Source organism: Odontesthes bonariensis, chromosome 15 (assembly GCF_027942865.1).
Source record: "Odontesthes bonariensis isolate fOdoBon6 chromosome 15, fOdoBon6.hap1, whole genome shotgun sequence".
NCBI classification, from domain to species: domain Eukaryota; kingdom Metazoa; phylum Chordata; class Actinopteri; order Atheriniformes; family Atherinopsidae; genus Odontesthes; species Odontesthes bonariensis.
In genome coordinates this window covers 3,092,222-3,112,805 of record NC_134520.1, presented here as the reverse complement: position 1 = coordinate 3,112,805, position 20,584 = coordinate 3,092,222, and the positions used below count along the sequence as shown (strand labels likewise).

Genomic DNA, 20,584 nt, shown 5'->3' with positions numbered 1-20,584 from the left:
TTGCTTGTGTGTGTGCGCCAGTACTTCCGGTGAAAACTTCCGGTGATTTGACAGCTAGCGCGTCAGGTTAGGGCCAGTGGCCGTAAACAAAGGTTAACTTATAGCCGAGAAGAAAGATGATAATATAACGTAGCTAAAAAGACTAGCTTTCTTCAGTAGCCTAATGCTTACCGATTTAGCAAGCCTAGCAGCCTCGTTGCTAATGCTAGCCGCCGTAACGTTACCAACCATACCCGACGTCAAGGAGTTGGCTGAGCAGGGGCAAGATTATGGGGCTGGCAGAGTTAACTTCATAATGGGTGAGTGCAGGTTTCATTCACTTGTTTTCATTCTTTCACAGGATTGATTCACTTCAATGGTTTATCCGATTGCTGGCCGCCGAGCCATTATCTGGGTTTGTGTGGGTTACTGATCATGGTTGTTAGCAGTCGATAGTCAGGTTGTGTGATGTGTGTGTGAGTGTGTATTTTTTCTATGGGTACGTGCCATTAACTGTATGAGCGGTCTGTGCTCGTTTTTTTTATTTTTATTAAATTAGATTGGAGATACTAATTAATACTGAGGGGGGGCTGGTCCCGGGGAAAATTGCCAGGGCCGATTTTTTTCCCCAGTCCGACCCTGCCGCTCTGTACTTCTGTCACTGCAACCTCGCACAAATTGTAATCCTGTTAAGTAACCCCCATTCTCACTGAATGTAACTGTAATCTGAGTACATCGTTTTTGCTTGTACTGTAACGGATTACAGTTACTTTTATTTTGTATCCTTTTACCGTAACGCCGTTACATGTAATCCGTTACTCCCCAACCCTGGTTGTCAGTGTCTACGGCCTTTTACTTACGACCCCGATTTTGAAACGGTTGAGAGACCCTGTGTATGATGTAAATGAAAACAGAATGCAATACTCTGCAAATCTCATGAACCAATGTTTTATTCCTAATAGAACATAGAAAACATATCAAATGTTGAAAATGAGACATTTTACTCTTTCAGGAAAAAAAACAGCTCATTTTGAATTCGTAAAACTTTTTTTAATTTATAAAAGTTTAGATGGGGGGGGGGGAAAGGTAAATAAAATGACTTGAGAAATAAAATGGTACTGAACAAGAAACATCTACAGCAACATCTTGCAGCTAGTTTGGTTGACAGGCAACAGTCAGAAACATGATTGGGTAAAAAAAAGAGCAGCTTAGAGAGACAACGGTTTATATATGTAAAGATGAGCACAGGTTCAACAATCTGCAAAAAATTGTATCAACAAATTGTTGACCAATTCTCAAATAATGTTCCTCATTGTAACATTAGTGAGACTTTGAATATTCCCTCGTGTACTATACAGTACATAATATAATCAAAAGCCATTTAACCAGGAGACATTTCAGTGTGCAAGGGACACAGCTGAAAATCAGTGTTGGCTGCTGTTTATCTTCAGGGCTTCAGGCAGAAATGCATTAAAAAAAACCAGGTATGATTCTGTCATTGAAATCGCTTCACGGGCTCAGGATCACTTCCAGAGATCAATGCCTGTGAACACAGTTCACTGTGCTGTCCACAAATGCAGGTTAAAACTCTGTGATGCAGAGAAGACGCCACGTGTTACACTGCTCTCTTCTCTGAGCCAAAGCTCATACAAATTAGATTGAGTCAAAGTGGAAACTGTTCAGTAATCAGATGAAAGAAAAACTGAATTATTTTTGGAAATCATGGACACGAGGTCCTCTGGAGTAAAGAGGAGAGGGACCATCCAGTTTGTTATCAGCGCTCAGTTTGAAAACCAGCATCTTGGATGGTTTAGGGGTGCCTTTGTGCCCATGGAACTGGCAACTTGCACATCTGGAAAAGCTCCATTGATGGTGAAAGATAAATAAATAAAGATAAATTTAGTTTCAAACTAAAACTTTCCAAAGTGTTGCACACTCTGGTTTCATATGCATTCAAATTTACTGATTGACATTTGTGCCCAATCAGTTAAATTTGGATCAATGCATTTTGGACAATGCTGAATGCTAAAAAACACATACTGCATCTATTACAACAGCATGGCTTCATAGTAGAAGAGGGCTGGACTCATCTGCCTGCAATCCAGACCTTTCATAACTGAAAATATTTGATACATTGTGAAACCAAAAATGACATAAAGACCCCGGACTGTTGAGCAGCTGGAGTCTTATATCAGACAGGAATGGGACAACATTCCTCTCCCAAAGGTCCAACAGCTGGTCTCCTCAATCCCCAGAGGTTTAAAGACTGTTGTTGAAAGAAGAGGGGATGCCACACAAGAGTAAACACAGCCCTGTCCTAACTTTTTAAGACCAGTGCTGTCACCAAATTCAAGATCAGCTAATATTTTCCCAGAAATAGTAAAATATCAGATTTTCAAAATCTGGTATGCACTCGTTGCAACTTGTTTTTATTTACATTTTACACAGCATCTCAACTTTTCTTTTAATTGGGGTTGTGAAAGGGCTCCTGAAAGAACTTCAGTAGTATGAGTCAGTGAGCACTGACAGAAAGCAGCAAAGTATTAACATGACAACCTCTCATCCACACTCTGCATACTGTCACTGTAAGGGTGTGGGATCATCCTTTTCTCTGACAGTTCTTGTAAGTTTAAATTATTGGTTTATGCTCTGATTGAGAGAACTGTCACAGTTGGGATGAACAAAGCTACTTTCTATAGAAAGTAACAAGGTGAATAAATAAGAAATGTCAGCTGACTGCTAAAAAAACCCCATAATTTAAGACATCCAGTCCCTTGTGAGTAATACACTATATTACCAAAAGTATTCGCTCATCTGCCTTTACACGCATATGAACTTAAGTGACATAAGCCATAGGCCACCCGTTGCAGCTATAACAGCTTTAGCTCTTCTGGGCAAGCTTTCCACAAGGTTTAGGAGTGTGTTTATGAGAATTTTTGACCATTCTTCCAGAAGGGCATTTTTAAGGTCGACACTGATGTTGCTCGCGGTCTCCGCTCTAATTCATCCAAATGGTGTTCTATCTGTCAGGCCTCTGTGCAGGCCAGTCAAGTCCTTCCACACCAAACTGGCTCCTCCATGTCTTTATGGACCTTGCTTTGTACACTGGTGCACAGTCATGTTGGAACAGGAAGGGGCCGTCCCCAAACTGTTTCCACAAAGTTGGGAGCATGAAATGGTCCAAAATCTCTTGGTATGCTGAATCATTCAGAGTTCCTTTCACTGGAACTAAGGGGCCAAGCCCAGCTCCTGAAAGACAACCCCACACCATAATCCCCCCCTCCACCAAACTTTGCACTTGGCACTCAGATAGGTACCGTTCTCCTGGCAACCGCCAAACCCAGACTGGTCCATCAGATTGCCAGGTGGAGAAGCCTGATTCATCACTCCAGAGAGCTCCACTGCTCTAGAGTCCAGTGGCGGCGTGCTTTACACCTCTGCATCCGATGCTTTGCATTGCACTTGGTGATGTATGGCTTGGATGCAGCTGCTCGGCCATGGAAACCCATTCCTTGAAGCTCTCTACGCGCTGTTCTTGAGCTAATCTGAAGTCTGTAGCACATGAAGTTTGGAAGTCTGTAGCAATTGACTCTGCAGAAAGTTGGCGACCTCTGCATCCGCTGTCATTTTACGTGGCCGACTACTTCATGGCTGAGCTGCTGTAGTTCCCAATCGCTTCCACTTTGTTATAATGCCACTGACAGTTGACTGTGGAATATTTAGTAGCGAGGAAATTTCACGACTGGACTTGTTGCACAGGTGGCATCCTGTCACGGTGCCACACTGGAATTCACTGAGAGCGACCCATTCTTTCACAAATGTTTGTAGAAACAATCATGCATGATAGGTGCTTGAATTTGTAGCCATGGAAGTGATTGGAACACCTCAATTTAATTATTTGGATGGGTGAGTGAATACTTTTGTTAATATATAATGTTGACCTGGATACTACAAAAAGACCAAATGTTACCATCTCATTACAATCAGCTCAACACGACTTTTTCCACACACAGCCCAGACTCATGTGTCCTTCATGACAACAAAGTTTGTGAACTTGGAACTTTTGTTTTCATCTGCAGTAAGTAAGGCGGTGACCTCGCTTTTCACGTGTTTAGACAAGCTCTTACATGTTTGCCCTAGCAAAACCAGTTAAACTGCATTCTCATCTTTGTTGTGAAGACACACTGGCACTCTTTTCAGCTGCAGACAGTATTCATCCACTCTGACTTCTGCAGAAGAGCTCAGGGGCTCCTGCAGTGGAGGAATAAAAACAGAAGAACAGAAAAAAATGGAAAACACTCCAGGTGAGTTAATATAGATGAGCTGCTGAAGATGAATGTGTTGTTTAACAGGCTTGAAGGTTTGATGGATCCACAGAATTATTGGGAGTGGTGGGTGCAATAGCAAATGATGAGCCAAGCTTGAGACATTAAATGTTTACCAGATGGTGAACTGTTGTGTTTGATCTATGAGACAGTCTGCAAATGTAAAGGAATGCACAGTAACAGTGATAGCAGGTAGGAAAACGATTTAAGAAATAAAGCAAACACTTTATTCTTTGTGAGCAAACCTGTTTTCATCCAGTTGCCTCTTTTTGTTGTGTTCAGGAGACCAGTGTGTAACATAATGTGCACTTTCTGAAAAAAGTTAATCCTACATGTTGTTCTCTAAATGAGGCCAAAGAGTCCCAGGTTGAAAAAAAGAATTTAGTGCAGGATTTTTTTAATTTAGTGAACACTGAAAACTGATCCAGCAAACCTCGTCATCGCTTAAGGGGTTAATGTTAACTGATTAATGAATTGATTAGCGTGTTTTTCTCAGTGTGCAGTAAGTTATAAGTTGATTTGGGGGTAAGGTTTGTTGTAGCCGGAATTAACCAGTTCCATCAGTTACGGTAAATATCTGTGCGCGAGCAGGAAAAACAACACAGCCTTTACTGTCAAACCTGCCAGACCTGATTTTTCTGTACTTAGAAGAAGGAACCGATTGAATTCCCGTAAGCTCACCTAAATGATCAACTTCCTCCAGAGAACTCCATGTTGAGAGAGCAAATAAACTAATAGACCTTTTGAGTGCTGTATAAAACACTAGTTTTATGTCATTCATAGCCATTAAAACTGTGATTTACCTCTGAAGTATCCTGTGAGGCTGTAGTTGTTGATGATTTGGATGTTTGCATAAGAAATATAGATCTGAATATATCTGAACGAGGTAGAACAATTTTAAACACATTTCCGTGTTGTTTAGTATGCAGTAATACAGTGCACCAATTACAGCCGCAACGCAACGCTGCATGTGTATATGTATGTATGTCTCTTTAAGTTTCCGCACATCTAGCCACTGGATGTTTTGCCCATTTCTCCAGGCAGAACTGCCTCAGGTACTTCAGACTCTAAAGAGCTTCTGCAAGTGCACAGCAATCTTTAAGTCTCTGACGTTTGGACTTAACCTTTTGAGTTTTGCATGAGCTGTATGCTTAGAGTTATTGTCATTCTGAATGCTGAACCTCCCTCCCAGTCTACATTGTCTTTTGGTGAACCCTAAACATGCAATGCAGCAAAATATGAAAAAAAAACTGTACCACCAGAAATGAGAGCTACTAAATATTAATCTGAATCACCTTAAACAACGTTAGAAAGCTGTGGCCAAAAGCTGTGCACTTAAAGGAAGTAAGCATTTGATAGTTGTGACATCATCAAACAATATCCCCCAAAACCTTTCCTTTGTTTGTTGTGGTAGAATTCTTTTAATGAGTCATTCTCAGCAGGTTTCGATATTCTTTTCTCTTCATTGCTTCTGTTCACTTTGAAACAAAATCATTTTTAGTTCAGGGTTCAGTCTAAAAATGCTTCATGATTTATTTCTGAGTCACCTTGTTGTTATTCATCAGACCTTGTGTCTCTGATGAAAGGGTGTAAAAATAACCACTTGGAGCAAGTTTCCCAGAGCATTCTTTTTGTGTCAGTCATTCGAAACAGTAAATACATTGGGTATCGCAACAGTTTCAGTGTGGTTTCCAACTGACTTCCAGCATTGAGCTCCTTAGCTTGAGGAAATTTGCTCACCTCCTGTTCTGATCATTTATTCACAATGTAATCACATGATAATGCATTATAATGTAGCTCAGCTTATTGAAAATTAGACATTTTTGTGAAACTCCAAAGAAAAAATACATTTGATTGACTTTTGTGTTGTTTGTTTGACACAGAGTACGCCACCTCATCAGAGGTCAGACTCGTTCTCATTGGTCGGAGATGGTCGGGGAAGAGCTCATCTGCCAACACCATTCTAAGGAAGGAAAGGTTTGATTGTGGACGGACAAGAACAGTTAAGGCTGAAGTGAGGCATGAAGTAGTGGAGGGCAGGGATCTGGCTGTGGTCGATGCTCCAGGATGGAGCAGCTCTCTCTCCCTCACTGAGATCCCTGAGGGGGACAAACAAAGGTTTAAACTCAACGCGTCCAAGTGTCCGCCTGGCCCAAACCTCTTTCTCCTTGTTATCCCCATAGACTCAGCTTTCTCAGCGGAGAACAAGACAACTGTGGAGCAGCATATGAAGCTCCTAGGGGAGTGGGTTTGGAGATTCACAATGGTGCTGTTCACCTGTGGTGACGCCCTGGGGGAGAAGACGATAGAACAGCACATTGAGAGCGAAGGAGAGGCGCTCAAGTGGCTGATAGAGAAGTGCAGGAACAGCTACCATGTGCTTAATAACAAGGACAAAACAAATTTGTCTCAGGTCACAGAACTGCTGGAGAAGATAGACCAGATGGTGTGGAACAATAACGGCAGTTACTACAAAGTAGATGAGCAGACTTTAAGGATCCTCACAGAGAAGCAACAAGAGGTGGCTAAAAGGGCGAAAGAGAGACAGAGGAGGGCTGAAGAGCAAAGGCGACAGATGATGACACTCATCACAGGTGAATGTGACATTATGGGGACTCAAAGCAACACTTAATGTATCAGAAATCTGAAAATGCTACAGACATTTTCACAAGACATTCTGGGTATGGTTTGGGACATTGTCCATTTACACTAATTAATACAAATAAACTTCAGCTTTTGAGACGAAAGCCCAGTTACATTTTAATGCCTGAAAAGTGGTCTCTAAAGCTTTTCTCCAATCTGGATGTAAATATGATAGAATTTAGAATTCATTTAGAGGCCATTTAATATAATATCTCCAGTTTGAATACAATAAGAAATATAATACAGCTTTGATAACAACTGTCACAAATTACACTACCTGAATGGATATATTCCCGTCTCACTGTCTGTCCTTAAGGATAAAAGCAGAATACTATGTTACAATGTTATTATCTCATTTATGTTTATCAGGTCAAAATATAGTGTTTTCAACTTTATTATTATATTATTATTATTAGTTACTATTAAACCATTTGAATCTTATTTTGGTGAGTTTAACAGCTATATTGAGCTTTTGTGAGGTTCGCATTTAACCAACATTTGTTTTGTCTGATAACAGAAGAGATGAATCCTATCCAAAAACTCCGGGTAATTCTCTTGGGTAGTCGAAGTGTTGGGAAAACCTCAGTGGGGAACACCCTCTTGGGTTTCAAAGATCAGGAAGATGGAAAACGAACGGCACACTCGATGGTCCAGAGGGGTTTTGTGGATGAAACTGAAATAGTTCTTGTTGACACTCCGGGTTGGTGGAAAGGTTTCCCTGCGTTTGACACTCCAGAAGCGATCAAAGAGGAAATGAAAACTAGCTTGTTTCTGTGTCCCCCTGGGCCGCATATCTTCCTGCTGGTGGTAAATGCAGACGCATCCTTCCATGCAAGACACTTGGATGCAGTGACAACACACTTGGAGCTTCTCGGAGAGGATCTTTGGAAACACACTATCATAGTTTTCACCAGAGGAGACTGGCTAGGAACGCAAACCATAGAGGAGTACATTGAAGGTGAGGGGGAGGCCCTCCAATCTCTAGTTGAAAAATGTGGAAACAGATATCATGTCCTGAATAACAAGAACCCAAATGATGGTGCACAAGTCACAGAGCTGCTGGAGAAAATCAGAGGGACCGTAGCTGGAAATGGTGGGGTTTATTTTGCTCCAGATGAGCAGATATTTACTGCTATTGAAGAGAAACGGAGAAGAGTGGAGGAAGGAGCAGCGCTGAGGAAAAGCAAAGTCAAGGCCAAAAGGAATTCCATCATAGGTAAGTTTCAGAGTCATCTGGTATTAGTGTCGCAGGAAAATTAGCAAGGCAATGTCACAACGTCTTCTCACTCTTAGAGGGAACAGATAGCAGGGGTCAAGAAGAATCTGAGAAATAAAATGCCTGTTGGAGGTGATAAAGGCAAACATTGTCAGATGATTAAATAATTGTCATGTGTGCGGTTATAAAAAATGAGATTTTAAAAGAGTAAAGCAACAGTCTAAAATGTTTTAGGTGACTGAGACATTTAGTTTTTATGGGCTCGTTTTCTATTTCAATTTCTGATGTGTTTCATTGTCTGACAAAAGAAACAGAAAAACATGTGAATGAGAGCATCAGGTGTGTCTGGATCCCAAACTATTTATTTTGGTTTTGAGAAGGATTTTGTATGATTTTGGTCAGACGAACATGTTCACATATATTAGGTCAGCCCAGTTTTGGTTTTGGACCAAGACAATCATTTGTTGTTTCTTTTTTTCTGCTGACATGTAAACATGCTTTGTGACTCTTTTTTTCCGTTAGGATCCAGGAATAAGCTGCAGGAGTTGAGGATCGTGATGCTTGGGCAGAAGACCTCTGGGAAGAGTGCGACAGGAAATACCATCCTATGTAAAAAAGTGTTTTCCTTCAGTCAGAATCAGAAATGTAGTGTAGAGGAGCGGGAAGTTGCTGGTCGAAGGGTCACTGTGATCGACACCCCGGGGTGGTGGAAAGAGTCCTCCCGTTGCACCGAAGAGATAGACAGAGAAATCGTCCGAGGTCTGTCACTGAGCCTTCCAGGGGTGCACGCTGTTCTGCTGGTCGTTCCTTTGGACCTGACATTCAGTGAAGCGCAGCGAGTCGCGCTGGAAGAACACATGAACCTTTTTGATCCCAGTATCTGGAAACACACAATGGTTTTGTTCACACGTGGAGACAGACTGGCAGACAAATCGGTAGAGGAGCACATTGAGAGGGAGCATCACACTCTCAGCTGGCTGGTGGACATGTGTGGGAACAAGTACCACACCATGAACAATATGAGGAAAACCGATGTGAGTCAGGTTACAGAGCTGTTTGAGAAGATAGAGGAAATGGTGGCAGCAAATAGAAATCAGCTCTTCTGCCCCGACATAGTCAACATAAACTTGAAAGTCTCAGACAAGTTCATCCGGAAGCAGCTGAAGCAGGTGCTGAAGAGACGACTGGAGAAGGAGTACAGAAGGAGAGAGCTGGAGCTGATGACAGGATTCAGGGATAAACTCCTCGAACTGCAAGAAGACATCAGAAAAAGTGGGGCGAGCGCTAAACCCAAATCGCTCAGTGAGTATAACGCTATGGGGACGAGGACATGAGTCTTTCTTCATTATAACATTCTAATGATATGATTTTGTTTTATGTTTTCATGGCTATTGGTAGTTGGAGATATGACCAAAATCAAAGCCAAGGGCAGCAGTTCAAAGAAGAAAGATGAAAAAGGGAAGGAGGGAAACGTAGACACAAAAATCCACAAAGAAATTGAAAAGCTGAATATGCAAATCCTGACATTAAAACATCTTACGAGCAGCATGGACATTTTGGTACCTGACTGTAAGTAGAAGTGCTATGATCATTTGTAGCATCCACAATATATGGAGAGGTTCACTTAAAATGTGCTTTATTTTTATTTTCAGTGAAAGGAGACAGTCCAGCTCCATCCATCGCTGAGTCTTGGTCAGATCAGGATATACCAACCAGCAACAAAGTTCTGGCTTGGTTGTCTAACCTTCAGATCAGCACAAACATGGACAACCAGCTGACCCTCAACTTCTCTCAGGTTACCTCCGGGTACAGATCTGTGTTACCAGGATCGATCGTGGATGAGTAGCTTCCAAAGATGGACACATTTCTACATTTGGCAATGCAGCAACTGCACAGATTGTTAGAAATAGCAAAATAGGGAGTAAACATAAAAGAATATACAGTGAATGAAATACAGTGCTTAGGGAGTGGTAGTGGCCTTGAAGTTAGAGACCTGAACTTGTGACCGAATGTCTTATGCCCTACAGTGTGATCTTTAGACCAGGAGGAAGCTCTGCTCCTTCTTCTTTTCAGAGCCTGGTACAGATACGGGGGGCCGGATCAAAGAGCATGAAGAGCAACTTTCTTATCCCAAGTTTTGTACTTCAAGCTACTACAAGATTAACAGTAGAACAAAATTGTTGTCAATAGAGACACACAGGGGCGGTCCTAGGGGCGGGCAGACCGGGAAGGTGCCCGGGGCGGCATCGCGGGGGACTGAAAAAAAAAATAAATAAAAGATAATTAAAAAGAAAAAAAAACGAGGGGGGGGGGTGTATTCGTGGTTACGTTTAGGCAGAGCGGGCGGCGGCCCCCATCTTCCCCTCCTCCCCTTGGCCAGACTCAGATCACACATCACCAATACACGTTTCGGCCAGTTGTTTTTCGGCGCCCCCATCTTCCCCTCCTGAGACTCTCACCTCTCATGTTAGGTGAGCAACGCAGCACAGTGCAGAGTTTGTGCAGGGGGGAGGGGGGATGATTCAATATTTAAAAAAAAAAAATTATTAATGTATAGTTTTGAATGAGAGTGCATTATTATTACTATTATTACTGTTATTATTATTATGTTTTTTTTTTTCCTTTTGTTGATTGTATTTTTCCCCTTGGTCGGTCATTTGTGATTTCAAGCCTTTCATTCACTCACAGGGTGATAACAAAAAAAAGTGTCAAGTGTAATCATTATCATTATGACACAATAAAATATTAAAAAAATATATATATATGATTTGTTCTTGAATGTTTGTAATTTACCATAGCACCTGATTGTATTTTAACTGCCTTAACCCCTTAGCATTCCTGGTGATTTGCCTGAAGGAACTCCTGCAAACTGCACTTTTTCTTAAACGATCACTGTAGATTATTCTACCTTTGCCTAGATTTAAAAAAAATAAATAAATAATGTACCTTGAAACAGGCTTGTAATACCTAAAAGGCCTTAAAGATGGACTCAAACAGTGCCAACAGGTCCTAGAAATGTTTTTATTCCATATTCAATATCTGTATCTCAAAATATGAGATTATACACCCTTTTCTGTATGGATATGTCTAGGCCGACTTTGTACAGGGCCATTTGGAAAATGATAAAAATAATATTAAAAATAAAAAAAATAATTAAAAACAGCATTATCATTATTAATACCAATAACACTACTAATTACAACATCAATACCAATAAAATATCATGATTAAACCTACACACAGTAATAGCAGCAACTAAACTCCAGGTCTCGCCTCTGGTTCAAGCTGTTTTCTGCCTTTTTCATGGCTTCCCAAGTTCCCATCCACTAGATAGAGCTGCTGCAGTAACAACTACATATGAGCCTTTTCAATTCATTTTTATTTATATAGCGCCAAATACAACAAATGTCATCTCAAGGCACTTAGATAGTAAGTCCAATTCAAGCCAATTGGAATTCAATTAATTAATAATAATCATAATTCATAAAATAATCCAATTCGTTCATATAGAGCCAATTCAAAAACAATTTCCTAGCTAAGAAAACCAACAGATTGCACTGAAAACTTTTTGTTTTTCGGTCCAATCTCCCGGCCTGAGCGGCGTGCCTGAGGCGACTGTGGAGAGAAACGACTCCCTTTTAACAGGAAGAAACCTCTGGCAGAACCAGACTCAGGAAGGGTGGCCATCCGCCTCCACCAGCTGGGGTTTGAGAAGACAGAAAAAAGGGGGGGGGAAGGGGGGGGGGATGGGGAGGGGGGCAGGGGGCCACCGCGACGGCGGCACTGTAACACCATTCAAAGGATATCTGTTGGAACAGGGAAACACGAGTTAATGACCACAATAATATCACATATACATAAAGAGAGTAAAGTGAGGAAAGGTGTGTCAGATGAGGCCCCCCAGCAGTCTAGGCCTATAGCAGCTTAACTATGGGATGTTTCAGGATCACATGAGCCATCCCTATTCAAGGTAAACACAAGAAACTTGTGCTAACGAAAAAATAAATAATAAAATAAAGTAAAGGACCAGACTCAGTGAGTAATTCCCTATACTCCCTATATAGATCTGCTCCTCACACCACAACAACCATCTTTTTACAGCCACAAGCTACCTCAGCCTCTCACCAACTGCACACCAGTCACAGCGGGGTGGGGATGCAAACCCTGGTTCGGGTAGGGGGAGAAATAAAAGAGGTAAGAGAAGCGGGAATGGGATTCAAACCCTGGTTCGGGTAGGGGGTAATGAAAGTATAGAGGGTGCTTTTCCTCATGGCTTGAAGGAAGCCTCTCTTTGAGCTGGGCTCCGTTGACCAATAGGAAAGAAATGCGATGGAGCGAGGGGAAGCGCTTTACGCAGGGCCTGGCCATCATTGGCTGAAGCTGGTATAGAAATCACCCAGCAACCTGACTGCTGAAACGGGACATGTTTAGTGAGGGGGATGAACGCGCGCGGCTTTCAAATAAACACAGAAAACAGGATGTTTGATGGCATTTCGTGTCGTATGGATGGAAATAATTAATTACGCAAAGAAACGTCGTGTTATTTCGATGCAGCAACATTTACGCTGCATATTCATGCCTTTGGTGGACCTAAAGTGAGGATTTTGACCAAAACATTTGTACTGGGCTCGTTCTCCTGATGGATACGGACAGAAAGATATTGGAGGTGTTTCTGTCCCAGAGGGCGAAGAACGTGGTATCAATAATAGTACTCAGGGCCAGCCCAAGCCTTTATGGGGCCCTAAGCAAAATTTCATTAGGGGGCCCCCCATATCAGATGTGTCATCATCCTATAGGCTACACAATGCGTGTAACATATCCACTTTCATTACCATAATGCTTCATGCATAATGCCTTATGCTTCATTGCTTAAAACATACCAGTGTCATTCTGACTGGTTTTAATCTTACTTGTGGATTGAACTAAAACAAAAATGTACACTGGAGTGAACATGCGTGGCATATTAATTTCACCATTTGAAAGTAAAAATCAGCAGACAAGACACTGTATTTAAAAGTTTACCCGTTTAATTTCTTTTAAATTCACAACAAATGTGCAAAATGTGCAATTTCTCACAACTTAAATAAACCAAATGACATTGACATTGTCTAGTTGCATAATAGTTCAAATAAAAATAAATAAATAAAATGCTTAAAACAAATAGATAAGGTAATGTCACAAAATCAATCGAGTTGTACAACAGAACAGCATTTTAACAAGTGCAATGAACAATGCTTTTCTGAAAACTATGTGTAGCATATACGCTAGTAAAATATGTATTGTATTAATAACGTATGGCTGATATGTATACACAGGCTAGTATCAGAAGGTTAGATTCTACTCTAGGAGAGAGGAGACGGAGACTGGAGACGGGTTGCAAAATAAAAAGGTACCATGTATTGAGACAAAACAACATTAAACATTTAGAATAATTGCATAAATGAATGAAATGGCCATTCGGGATAGATAATCAGTTCACTAGACAAAACAAGATCCAACATATAATTGCGAATGAAATAATGGTGTAAATGTTCAACAACATGTGGCTGTGGCGTGAAACCACATGCCAAAAAGTCCAGCCTTTGCACAGCTCTGAATGAGCAAAACTCTTCATACAAGCCCCAAAATCAAGGGAAGGGTTCGTGAGGGAAGTGTGTGTTTGTGTGTTGGGGCTGTAGAACGGAGTGTAAGGTGTGAGAGGGGACAAGAGCCTCCTACCAGCCCACGGAGGTAGGTGCAAGTCGGTTGAGCTCAGAGGCTTGTTCAGGTTTCTTTTAGCTCGCCATCAGGGACCTGGTCTGTATAATAGAAACAGGACCACTCAATACTAATTGTCTGTCTATATATAAATTACAATAATAAATAACTTGTAATCTATCATAATCAATCCATGTGTACACAAAATAAAGTTAGTCAATATGCAAGTCATAATGTAATAAATAATTTGTATAAATTACTATTGCACATAAGATTCTGCATTAAATTAAGACATTGACTAAATGCTTAAAGGGACACTATGTAATAAATTAAGTCATTTATTAGCTCAAATCAACATATTCATTCATAAGTTAGTCCTCATTGGTGTAAAATGATCACTGTCAAAAATCTCACTTATCCTCCTGAGTGAAGAATAACTTGTCTGTATCTACATAGAGCTTGCCCGCTCTATGGAGGCTGCCATGTCCTTCCGGTCTATGAAAAACGACGAAGTGCCGAGAGGGACATAAAGCACTTCGAATCGCGATTTCCCCGCCAGGCCAATGGCGTCATTTCCGCCAAATGGCTTATTACAGCCGCTAATGCTAAATAGATTTTATTCCTTGGCACATATGTCTTTGTGTTCATTAGCTTTATTTTTGTAAGTGCATCATGAAGGTCATCTTCTTCTTTTTATTATTATTCTATGCTCCCCCTGGCTATCTTCTTTTTGGCGTTATGCTCACATTTGCAAACTGTTATTTTGTTGATTTACTAATAAAGTTAAAAAAAAATAAATAATTAAAAAATGCTAAATAGATTTTATCTCGTAAATTATCCCACTAATAATGCATTGATTGTTACCAAACTTCTGCCGTAGTACACATTGGCTCTTAACTCACAAAACGAGGCATTAGAAAGTTTGTAAGTTTACCGGGAGTTTATTTACCGCCGCTAATGCTCCTATTGCTAACGCTGCTAATGCTAACGCTGCGTCGACGTCACTTCCAGTAACTCCCGGAATATGACTAATTGCATTGCTTGCACACCAAAGGCTATGTCAACTTATGTTATCTGACATGTTATCTGTCATCTGTATTTATAGTGTTGTTGTATGTGTGTTATGTAATCCTTTGTACTGTGTGTCTTGATTTCTTTTTGTATGTATGGACCTTGAGTCTGAAGCTATAGCTTCTTGAATCTTGACACATTCCGCTTGCCGTAGTTCAAGAAGTTGCAGCGCACATTTGAAAACGTGAGGCGCTAGAGAGCAAATTCATTCGACTTTGCAAAATAAAATTGCACCACTAGATGGGGGAAGAAATTACATAATGTCCCTTTAATAAAATAATTTACATTCAATTAGAAAGTGCACAGTGCTAATACACATTCAATACATTTAAAAGTTTGACAGCAGACAGCATCTAAAGTGCTAATGCTTGGAAACAGTCAATATGACACAATGTTAAGGCTAAAAATGCCACGATGTACCTAGAAATAGTTAAACAGTATTAAATCGATGTATTGTCCAAATCAACATGATCGGGATTAAGTTTAGATCATAATAAGTGCAAAACAAGTGTAGAACGTTGGCATAAGTGTTAACAATGCTAACCGGACCCATTAAAACACAGGGAGCGGCTAATGCTAAACTAAGATGCAAACAAATGCAAAGCTTACCAATTCCACGCGTTTTGTTAAACCAACACTCCTATTTAGCACTTTGGGACATGGTAACTCGGCTCCTACGATTAGGTAATGCATAGTATAAGAGATCAGTGCTCAATAAAGGCGAAGAACAAAGTAAAACAAGTTAATAGCCGTACCTGCAGCAAACGAATCAAGGCTTCTCTCGTATTTCCCGGCACTTCCTGACTGACGGTAATATAGCCAGCTAATTGGCTGGCTACGGTCACGTGACCGGTACGCAGAGCAAGGGGGAAAACAAAGATTGTGTAGACAGGATGAATCACTCGGTTGAAAAATATAGGTCACTGAGAAGTCAGATACAGATGGCGTTCTTCATCGCGGTCGGTGCTCACCCTGTAGGGAGTCCTCTCGGGGGCCCCCATGAAAGTTTGGGGGCCCCAAGCCACCGCATAGTTCGCTTATGCCTCGGGCCGGCTCTGATAGTACTAATGGGAAAGTGAAGAAGACAGAATGAGCCAGCACAGTATTACAGGTGGTGATGGACCAAATGGGTGAAAACGGAGAGAGAAGGAAATAATGACAGGTCAGTCTGCTAACCTAACACTACACTACACCGATGCTCCCACCACAACGCACAGTGAAGTGCAACATCTCTCTGTGAGCAGTAGGGGGGTTGGGGGCGCCAGGCGTAAATCAGTGTCGGACCGCCACTGGATACACAGCACACCAGTCTCATGGACTGGTGTGCTGTCCTCGCAGTGCGTTTGCTTGTGCACAGCTAGACAGCCAGCTAACAATTAAAAATCCTTCAATAAACCACAAGGCTTGACTTTTCTCGTATTTTAATGAAGTCCTCTTGTCTTCTTTCTCATTTGTTTTTTGTACACTGAAAATGATTACAGACAGAAACACAATTGTTAAACACTGTACAAGCAAAGCGTTGTATAACTAAGTTTCGATTAGCAACCGAGCTCAATGAAAATGAAACGAGTTAGCATCTACTGAAAACTAGCAGAATACATTTTTTCACCACCATAATAAATTAAGTGTCCATCATATACAGCAGTACTTACAAGATGAATATTCTCCAAGGCAAAAGCGTCAAAAACACGTCAACAATATGATTTAGCAGCTGTCTGCTTTGCTCCTCTTTGCTCAACGAAGCTCAACTGCACGTCTCAGCACCACAGACAAGAACAGAGCGCTCACACCTACGCGGTTTCTATAACCAAAAAAGAGAGCACTCACTCTGAGAAAGTTTGACATAACCAAGGAATATAGACCTTTTAAACTTTAGGTCTTCTCAAATATATACTTATTTAACTTAACATTTTTAACATTTTAAGGCAGCACAACTGGTGTTTGACCCATCCACCACCTCAGCCCCGTCTAACTAAATGCTGGATTTGAACAAAGGATGTACTTATATCAACAGTGGTACATATGTTGGCATCAGTGCTCAAAGAATGCCACTTGTAGCTTTAAGAAAGGTTGTTTCTATGCAAAGGTGTTGACATTAACCAGCCTGCACCGTGGCAAAGAGTTGTCTGCCAATAACAACTTTATGCATGTTGGAGATTATATGTAAATTTCAAATATATAAGCAAGTTTGCACACACATACACACACCCACCCACTCAAACAGATACACACATATACACACACATACACACACACACACACACACACACGCACACACACAAACAGATACACACACACACACACACACACACACACACACACGCACACAAACAGATACACACATATGCACAGCCACTCATTCAGTCGCACGCTCACTCTACAGTTGTGATGTCACTTTGTGACTTTAGAAATATTCAGTTAAGTTAGTTTTCATATGCTTGTTGTTGGCGATATTGTTGCTGTTTGTTTCTTTTTTTTTGTTCGTGTTTTTTTCTTCATTCACCTTTTTGCAGATGCTCCTGATGGTCCTGCTCGAAAAAAAAAAAAAAAGAGTTGGTGCTACAAACTATGATGGGAACACTGGCTCTGCGGGCTTCGGCTTTGCTGATGCCTGTGCCTCTGAGTACAGCAAAGAGAAAAAGAAAAATGATTCTTGATGGAAAAGCTTTATTCATAATCTATTGTACAGAACATCGTACATCATCCACGTGCTATAACAAACATTCAATGACATGATTGCTGTTGGAATGGACTAAAGACCCTGAATGTGGCTTAGAGATGACTTTTCTTGAATTTGGTTTTATTCTATCTGCAAGAAAGTCATTGAGGTTAAAAAGAAGAATATATGGAAACTCTGTCATTGCATTCATGTTCATATAGGAACTACAGAATTCTCCTACTGAGATTTTAATAAAATCATTTGATGTATTTTTTTTACAAAAGCAAAGATAAAATATTCATCATTTATTGCCATGGGGTGCTTAGAGTTTTCCTGTATTAAACACCAACCTGATTACTTTTATAAATGGTTTCTCACAGCTTTACATTTTGATATCAGAATATATACAGTATACACTTATATTATAATAATTAGGGCTGTCAACATGTCAACGCATTATTATCGCGTTGACATGTTAATTATCTAACGCCGATAACTATTTTACCGCAGATTAACGCAGGTTTTATTATTGTAAAAGTCTGTGGCTCACAGGCTTTTATTTATTAAGTCTGCTGCTGTCTGCTGCGGAACCGGAAAATAAAGTAATCGGCGGATCCACCAAACTTGGAGAAGGGTACGGAACTTTTACTTGGCCATTTTATTTCAAAGTTCTTCCAGACGGTGGAGTCGACAGTTTTAAAATAAAACTAAATGCTAAAGGCTATACACTACTTTTGAATTAATTTTTGGATTTTGCGTACTAATGCGATTAATCGTGATTAATCAGGGAAATCCCGTGGTTAATTAGATTAAAAATTTTAATCGTTGCCCAGCCCTAATAATAATATATTACAGTATGTACTTATATTATACAGTTTATAATAATATATTACAGTATGTACTTGTACTTATATTCTCTTTGTCATGTAACATCATTCAACAGTTTCTGCCTCCTTATTCTTCTATTATTCTTCTATTAGATAAACAGTAATAAACAGTGTCTGTTCTCATGGTTTCTTGTTTCATATGATAAATGAGACTTTATTATTTTGTTATCATACTTTGGAGGAGGAGGGGATGTCAAACAGGTACATACAGTGATGCTCATGCTGTTCCCCTGACATCCCTGTACCGAAGAAGGCATCACCCTCCTCTCTGAATGACTATCGGCCAGTAGCACTCACCCCCATCGCCATGAAGTGCTTTGAAAGACTAGTCATGCAACACACCAAATCCGTCCTTCCTGCCACTCTGGATCCTTTCCAATTTGCATATCGGCCAAATCGTTCCACCGATGATGCCATCTCAACTGCCCTACACACAGCTCTCACTCATTTAGACACTAAGGACTCTTATGTCAGAATGCTATTTATTGATTTCAGCTCGGCATTTAACACTATCATTCCCCAACAACTTATTCAGAAACTGGACAGTCAAGGGCTCAGTGCCTCAATGTGCAACTGGCTGTTAGACTTTCTGACTGGAAGACCACAGGAAGTACGGGTCGGCAACAACTCATCCAGTACCATCGTACCCCAAGGATGCGTGCTGAGCCCCCTTCTATTTACTCTGCTGACACATGACTGCGATCCAACAAACAGCTCCAACTTCTTCTTCAAGTTTGCGGACGATACGACTGTAGTGGGTCTCATAAACAAAAACGACGAGACAAACTACAGGAGTGAGGTGAGCCGCCTGGTCCAGTGGTGTGGACACAACAATCTTTCTCTGAATGTGGAAAAAACAAAGGAGATGGTTGTGAATTTCAGGAAGCTGCCCTACCAGCATGCTCCTCTAACCATCAATGGTACTGCTGTGGAGAGAGTGAGTAGCACCAGGTTCCTGGGTGTAGACATCTCGGAGGACCTGTCCTGGAGTATGAACACTGCATCACTGGCCAAGAAGGCCCACCAGCGCCTATACTTTCTCCGCAAGCTGAAAAGAGCCAGAGCTCCAACTTCCATCTTGTGCACCTTTTACAAAGGCGCCATCGAGAGCATCATGACCAGCTGCATCACAGTGTGGTACGGCAACTGCACAGCATCCTGTCGCAAGTCCCTCCAGCGCATTGTGAGAGCAGCTGAGAAGATTGTCGGCACCTCATTCCCTTCTCTTCAGGACCTTCATAACACCCGCCTCACTCGAAAGGCCCTCAGCATAGCGGGCGATCTTACACACCCTCTGTACGGCTTCTTCAGCCTGCTGCCATCAGGGAGGAGACTGAGGAGCCTCTGAGCCAGAACCAGCAGACTGAGGGACAGCTTCGTTCACCAGGCAGTCAGGAGGATCAACTCCCTCCCTGCTCTGCCTTTCTAACCTCATCCTGTATATATTTGCACATAAACATATTTAATTTATTTTATTTTATTCTACTTACTTCTGCCTACGCCACTTTACTCTGATGTCAATATCAGAGACCTTGTATATATATATATCCACATTGTGCTGTCACATTACCGGTCACCATAGTTTAGTTTATTGTATTAAAGTGTTAACTTAAGTTAAATGCAATCGCTGCGCTGAACTATTGAGCTGGAGAGAAACGTCATTTCAAGCCTGCATATGTCCTGTACGTGTACAGATCTGACAAATAAAGCTGACTTTGACTTTGACATGATGTCTTGTGTGAAGAAATCGCTAGTGTCAAAAGAAAACAAAATTAGATCTTGCTTTGTTTTTCTACAACAACCAAGGCATTCATGCATGTAAAACACATCATAATAATATATCTGATATATTGATCAGGCAAAGTTATGGACAGATACCACTGTTGACAAGGGTGAAATTTGACCAGATACATATGACAATAAATTTGACCATGTTCAGTATCACATCTATGTTTTTTATGTTTTTACAAATCCTTAGTGAAAACCTTTGTAGTTGTAAGGATATAACTAAGAATTTTTTATAGTTTGAAAATGAAAATATTTAATTTTTTTAATTTAAATTAAATAAATTCTAAAACAAACTTACCAACAGATTTCATCAAATCAA

General features: G+C 40.8%; 1 protein-coding gene and 1 long non-coding RNA gene across 4 annotated transcripts; one reads left to right on the top strand and one right to left on the bottom strand.

The window, feature by feature from the left end:
* The first annotated feature begins 2,899 nt into the window (after window positions 1-2,899).
* On the top strand, window positions 2,900-11,508 carry LOC142400070 (GTPase IMAP family member 8-like). Its single transcript, XM_075484664.1, has 6 exons — window positions 2,900-4,283; window positions 6,188-6,898; window positions 7,465-8,163; window positions 8,686-9,465; window positions 9,562-9,732; window positions 9,816-11,508. The coding sequence occupies exons 1-6, from the start codon at window positions 4,268-4,270 to the stop codon at window positions 10,007-10,009; spliced, it is 2,571 nt and encodes an 856-aa protein (XP_075340779.1). The 5' UTR covers window positions 2,900-4,267; the 3' UTR covers window positions 10,010-11,508.
* A 1,664-nt stretch (window positions 11,509-13,172) lies between these two features.
* On the bottom strand, window positions 13,173-16,687 carry LOC142400949 (uncharacterized). Of its 3 annotated transcripts, none has more exons than XR_012773013.1 (5): window positions 16,584-16,687; window positions 15,903-16,396; window positions 15,687-15,766; window positions 15,541-15,605; window positions 13,173-13,961 (listed from the first exon to the last, which is right to left on the bottom strand). It is a non-coding gene; the product is annotated as an uncharacterized LOC142400949 (long non-coding RNA). The 3 variants fall into 3 exon arrangements; XR_012773012.1 differs by having other exon boundaries at window positions 15,687-15,995; window positions 16,108-16,396; XR_012773011.1 differs by having other exon boundaries at window positions 15,687-16,396.
* Between the last annotated feature and the right edge of the window lie 3,897 nt (window positions 16,688-20,584).

Bases quoted from the DNA above. Each gene is read 5' to 3' on its own strand.
- LOC142400070 (XM_075484664.1), top strand. The intron at 6,899-7,464 runs GTGAATGTGACA...GTCTGATAACAG, and splicing joins GATGATGACACTCATCACAG to AAGAGATGAATCCTATCCAA. The intron at 9,733-9,815 runs GTAAGTAGAAGT...TTTTATTTTCAG, and splicing joins GGACATTTTGGTACCTGACT to TGAAAGGAGACAGTCCAGCT.